The sequence below is a fragment of the Neodiprion lecontei genome, chromosome 1 (genome assembly GCF_021901455.1).
Source record: "Neodiprion lecontei isolate iyNeoLeco1 chromosome 1, iyNeoLeco1.1, whole genome shotgun sequence".
Taxonomy (NCBI): Eukaryota; Metazoa; Arthropoda; class Insecta; order Hymenoptera; family Diprionidae; genus Neodiprion; species Neodiprion lecontei.
In genome coordinates, this window is record NC_060260.1 from 18,002,957 (window position 1) to 18,008,956 (window position 6,000).

The window sequence follows — 6,000 nt, forward strand, 5'->3', positions numbered from 1 at the left end:
ATTCCCTATTTTTTTAATTAGAAAGAAAATCAGGGGCCTACCGGCACAGTAGGGATTTGAAATGAAAATCTAAAAAAATTAGACCATTTTTTTCTAGATTTAGAGCCGATCTACGACCATCCAACATTGAAATTCTAAAAAAAGCCACTTAACGAGCACCTGAATACAGATACACAGGCATCCATCCAAAAATGGTCGCGGGTGAACTTCTATAACTTGAAACCTCAAGATTCAGTGAAAACTCATCTTTTCGATTTCAGGGTGATTACAATAACTTCCTTTTTTCTCTGAAAACAGAGAAATAGGTGGCTAAAAATTATTACAACTCGCTTCAGCACTGTTACTTTCAATCCTTACGCGGAATAAAAAGTAATAACGCGTCAGACGCAAAACAAAACCTAAAACTTACTATTCTGAAGTGATTACAAGTCATTGGCATATAAAGTAAAACTGGAATAATCTAGAAGCAATATGCCGTAAAAAATAATTGAAATCTCAAATGAATCAAGCACTTGCGCACTGAAATGATTTTACCGGACAACGGGTTGTATCCTTTCTGGAATCGTAGGCCGACGGTTGAAATATTTTAGAATGCCTCTAATAACGATAGCTATATTTCTGATGCGCTGACAAGCAAAATCTGTTCAGTGTTAAGTAACAGCTCATTCGAGATATTTGCAATGGTCGAAAATCTATTATGGTATTTTCAATCATGTAGGTACTGACGCACACGTCCAGCGTGATAAAATCTTTCATCCTCAAAGTGGATGTTTATTTTGGAAAATCGTATCCCGATGTGAGGATAAGTTAGTATAGACAACGTATTGTTAGGTTTAATTTGTATATATAGTACAAAAATAGAAATTCTTGCCGCACCCTCGAGAAGAGTTGGAGTAGGCGCAACTAACCCGCTACCCTAGATCTACGTGGTAGGAGAAAAAGGGCCAATAAGATGATCTCAAATACTATTTACACATATGAAACTTCCTCGTTGATCCAGATCTCACGAAATTGGGAAGAACCAATTAGGAAGTTCATTAGAGACTGCAAACTAAAGACAGGACTCTTATAAAAGCGTAGCATAATTATAATTAAGGTGGTTTCTTAAAATCCTGCCGTTAGAGCAATTCATGAAAATTTTCCTCATGAAACACTTCTAAATCAACTTTTCAGCGAGGGAGTTTTTATCAAAATTTCGAAGAGTGCAGATCTCAAAATGTAGTTTCATTTCCTATTGTTACAAAGCATTGATCTTTGATGATAAATTCGTATCAAATCATTCAAAGTGTGAAGTGCGGAACTAATCGTTCAATTCCAAGCGTTGTTTCTTATTGAATAGCATCATTTCTTTTCTTCTCCATAACTATGTTTACTAAGCTACTACCTTAAACCAATTTTTTTTCAATCAACTTTTGTTACTGTGTTTGATCTAAATTGTGAATAAAATCAATTTATAATCTTACCAACTATTATTCACTTTCTTAAAGGTGTTTTGTTCAAAACATGGACATTATTAAGCAGTAAAGCTCGTGTCCAGCTGCTGCCGAGCATGCAGAACTGGCCACAGCAAAATAATCCAGATGGATTAAGGCTGACAATGAGTGACAATTCTCGAAGCCCATTCCCGCTTGGAATAAACTGTAAGTTCCAACATTTTGAAGAGAGAAATATTCAGCGTTGATCTGAGCTAAATCGTGTTTACAGATTGGTCTTAGATTTAATGTTGAATTGTATCACGAGTTGACTTTTCTTCAGAAAACTAATATTCAAATCCAATTCGTCACAATGCAGGAGTTTATGAGTAAAATTTCAAATTTCATTTTGCGGGATATTCGAATTTTTGAGACATTATTTTGGTGCCGTCATTTAATTTGCTAAGGCATCCGAAACCCATCGTTCCTATTTTGTAAAAACTTTTATATTTTATTGCTATTACTTTAATAAATTATTCTGATATAGTTGTAATGGAATATGAAATGACAGTTTGAATATTCATTGTAATCATAATTCATCATTCTACTGTTGATAACGTCAGACATGAGTTGAAGATAATTTTGATGAAATTCAATGTGGCCTGTGAGGGTGATACGTATATTTTACATACCAAATCATCCGCCAAAATGAACACAATATTGGGATTCTTGGAAAAAACTGCAGGGATCACGGTGAACAAGATTGTCAATAATTCCATCGCAATATTGTGGATTACACTAATATATTATGTAAGTCTTACGACAGCCAAACTGTAAGAAATAACCAAAAGAGAGTAAACTACTGTTCAATAAAAATTTCTACGCATATACGTAATATATATCTCTCTGGCAACGAAAAGAATTGTTCAATCAAATCACGGAACCGCCCACTGTGAATTTATAACGCGCACTGCCGCAACTATTTAGTATGCGATTACTTCCTGCCAGACGCATTGGCAAGAGTGATATGCTGGGAGATTTGACGTGAGAAAAACTGACAATAGAGGGGGAACCCCTGCCCTGCTGTGACGCAGCCACATATCGACTAGAACCACAATTAATGAAAATGTTTTCGAGAAGAACATAAAGCCAAGCTTACATTTGGTAAATTTCATCAAAATTTTGGTCGGGCGTTCGAGACATATTCGTCCAAAGTTTAAAAAGTCAAGTGTTAAGTGATATCTGTTGCTATGCAAAAAAGAATTTCAGACTGATAATGAAACGTTCAGAAAGTGAGATAGCAATAAAAATCTTAGGTGTGTAACGTAAGCCTAGCGTAATAAAGTACATAACATGTCTTTGATCACAAATGTTGAAACGGTTATCGTGTCCGAATAAGATATGTGATCGAATCAGTTTTATTACCACGAATGACTGGTATTTCACAGTATATACCGATATTATATAGAATAAAGAACAAGTAATTTGAATTTATGCGCTTTCAGTAAATACTAAACGGTTCAAAGCGCTTTATGAATATAACATAAACGGACCCCAAGTGTTGCAATCATCAATATCATCTTCCCGGTAGAATAATTGTAATAACTCTGTATCTCTACGAGAAGTCGCGGATGCGAGCAGTGAGCCTAAATTGCCTGTATCGAGTTAATAACCTTTTGAATTCAGCCATGTTTTAAATTTGACAAACGTAAATTAGAGTCAATGAACAGTACAAGTGATAATTAGACTCGTATTTATCTTGATTTTGTAAATTTCAATAAGTCTCCAAATCCACAGGTCCCAAAAATCACGAGATACTATCTCATCTGCGGAGCCGCTGAACCACATCTTATTTCTGGAGTTTTACCGAACTAACCATGAGTCACATCGATGAACGACTTTTAGGTGTACTGTGCCATTATTCGTTCCATCATCATTCTGATTATGTTTAACATTGGTCGCATTCTGTCATATAAATACTGTATAGAGTTTAAGCTTTGCTGTAATTTTAAATAAATAGAATTAAATAGCAAGCTTACTCTAATGATAATAATCATTACTCACCTTTATCATGACATCTCGCTGTTTACCTTTGGTAAGAGTGTTTGAATGAACGTATAAATTTATATTTAAAAGTTTTTCGCATAAGTAGTCGTCCCGTGTGGAAATTTGTTCGGGATGGCCTAAGCAACGTTAGAGCTCTGATGCAAATAAGTTGTGGTCTCCCCAATTATCTGTCCCGCCCGCTGCCAGCAATTTCTAAAAATAAACGAAGGTTGTATTTGGGCGAGCATATCGGGACCTGGTCAGCTATTGATCAGCAGCCATCCAAGATAAATTTTGAGGCTTTCAGGAGGCCAGCATATCAGGGCCTCTTTAGCTATTAATCAGCAACCCTTGAAAATAAATCTTCAGGTTTCTATTGGGCCAGTAAATCAGAACCTGGTAGGGTTGTGATCAGCTATGATTGGAAAACAATCTCAAGATTTTAATAGAATTGGTAATTCTAGACCAACCCACTGTCGATCCTATACCCTTGAAAATAAATCTTGAGAATTTTGTGAACCATCAAATTCGGATATACATTCAGGAATAAGTCACATACACAAGTCTTTAAATGTGTTTTTCGCGACGAATTTCAAATATATATATATATATATATATATGTATATATATATATATATATATATATATATATATATATATATATGTATATATATGTAAAAAAAAATATGTATATATATATATTTGAAAAAATTTCGTCGTTTGGGTCTGATGAGCTGATCCTGCTTTTTACCCATCAGAGGGGGTTCCTTATAAATCGATTACCTCATTAAAACTTGACAAAGAACACACAATAACGGGTTTATCTCATAGGTTTTGGCCTAAGATAAACCGTACCCGTTACAATATATATACAAATAAGAATCTTCTTCAACATCTGTGCCATATCGTGGTGCGTCGTCCTCTTCCTGCACGAAATTTGCTGCAGCAAGTTTCATGGAGCCTTCGATTGATTTGATATGATGAAGCATGAAATCATCAACGCGTAAGGGCAGAGTCATATGTTGGAAAACTCTGTTTTTGATATCGTTGAAATTCGATTCTACCGAAGCGCTGGAGGCCGTTGGGTTTCCGTAACCATAATAGGGTACCATAATGGCAGTAAATACGGGAATCAAATGTGCTACTTGCAAAATATCGTCAACAAGTTTGGGTAATGCTTGTTGGTTCCCCCTTGTCCCAGTGTCACTTTTACTCTTAACATTTCTGACGATTTCCTGTACCCGAGCGGTGAATGGATTCCCCGGGCACATTTCAATGTCCGAGATATCACAGATTTGAGTTTCTTCTTCTGTAAAATTCTCATTATCTGCCGAATTAATCCCACCTATCCTTTTAAGAAGGGCATTCTTGCTAACTTCGCAAGGTGTGGGCAGACCTGTGTTTTCGTCATCTCCCTCGGTAGCATTGCAAGCAACAGTAATAATATCTGACAATATTCTAAAAAGGTCATTAACGTCTTCCGATTGTATAACTTGACCCAAACTTCTTAAGTAAAATTGTCGGGTTCGTCGGAGCTGCCCACGCAAACTTGACCACATTGTCATCATTTTAACAACGTGAGCTACATCATTTCTAAGAAAACACGCTGGTAGATTAGGAGCCATACAATCCTCGCGACGAAGGATTTTAGCACATTCGTGTAAATAAGCATTCAGCGATGGAAATGTTGTGAACGCTTGAATACAAGCTGACATCAAAGCTTTAGACATGTCGACTACGATCTCACGAGGTGTCGGAACCCCGTCACGTTGCCACATAGACAACCAGTGCCGGATAGATTCTGTATCATGTCGCTCTGAGAGCATGGAACACACGGGGTAAATTTTGCGCGATGTGGCGTCTCGCACGACGGCACTGTATAAAAAAATATTTCCGGACTTTGTGCCATCAGGTCTTACAAGCCTCTTAACCACTCCACCAGTCGCATCGATCATTAGCCTATGAATTGGAGTGGTTTTACAATAATTGCGGTATACATGCAATTGCGCTGTACTGTGGTACCGTACGTAAAATTTATCATACGCGACATCTCGGATAACTCCCTGATATGGTGCAATGTACATTGCTTTGGCTATCGCTATTATCGGATCAGCATGCAAGCGCGATTTCTTCAAAGCTTGACATTTAGCGACTCTGAGTATGTTGGTCGAAGGTAAGTGACTTGGTACCGGGTCTCCAAATGTCATAAGATCATTCGCGAGTTGCTTTTGCAATGCACTCGCTGCCACATTCTCGCACGTCATTTTCTTCACCGCTGTCTTCCTTGCGGCACCAGCTAATTTCCTTTTTAAGTTCGCGGGATGGGCTCTTGTGAATACTCCTTTATAAGTACATTTCATGAGGACTTTGTCGTTTGAGTTGGGCTTGTGATCCACGTATGCTACGAATTTCGCTTTGCAAAAAGTACAAGTACCATTTATCGACAAGTATTTACTTTTCGAGGATTTATTTGCCTTGCCCCCTTTGAAGCTAATCTTGCACGGCAATTTCAATTGTTTCCAAACTCGGTTGGTTACAATAT

General features: G+C 37.1%; 1 protein-coding gene across 2 annotated transcripts in view; it reads right to left on the reverse strand.

Moving 5' to 3' along the window:
• LOC124295602 (arylsulfatase J) overlaps positions 1-2,406 on the reverse strand; it is an 846,464-nt gene extending 844,058 nt beyond the window's left edge. For both annotated transcript variants that reach the window (XM_046746206.1, XM_046746146.1), the window contains exon 1: positions 2,105-2,406. In XM_046746206.1, the coding sequence (XP_046602162.1) occupies positions 2,105-2,191 (87 nt within the window). In that variant the 5' untranslated portion in view covers positions 2,192-2,406. The remainder of the gene's footprint in view (positions 1-2,104) is intronic.
• Between the last annotated feature and the right edge of the window lie 3,594 nt (positions 2,407-6,000).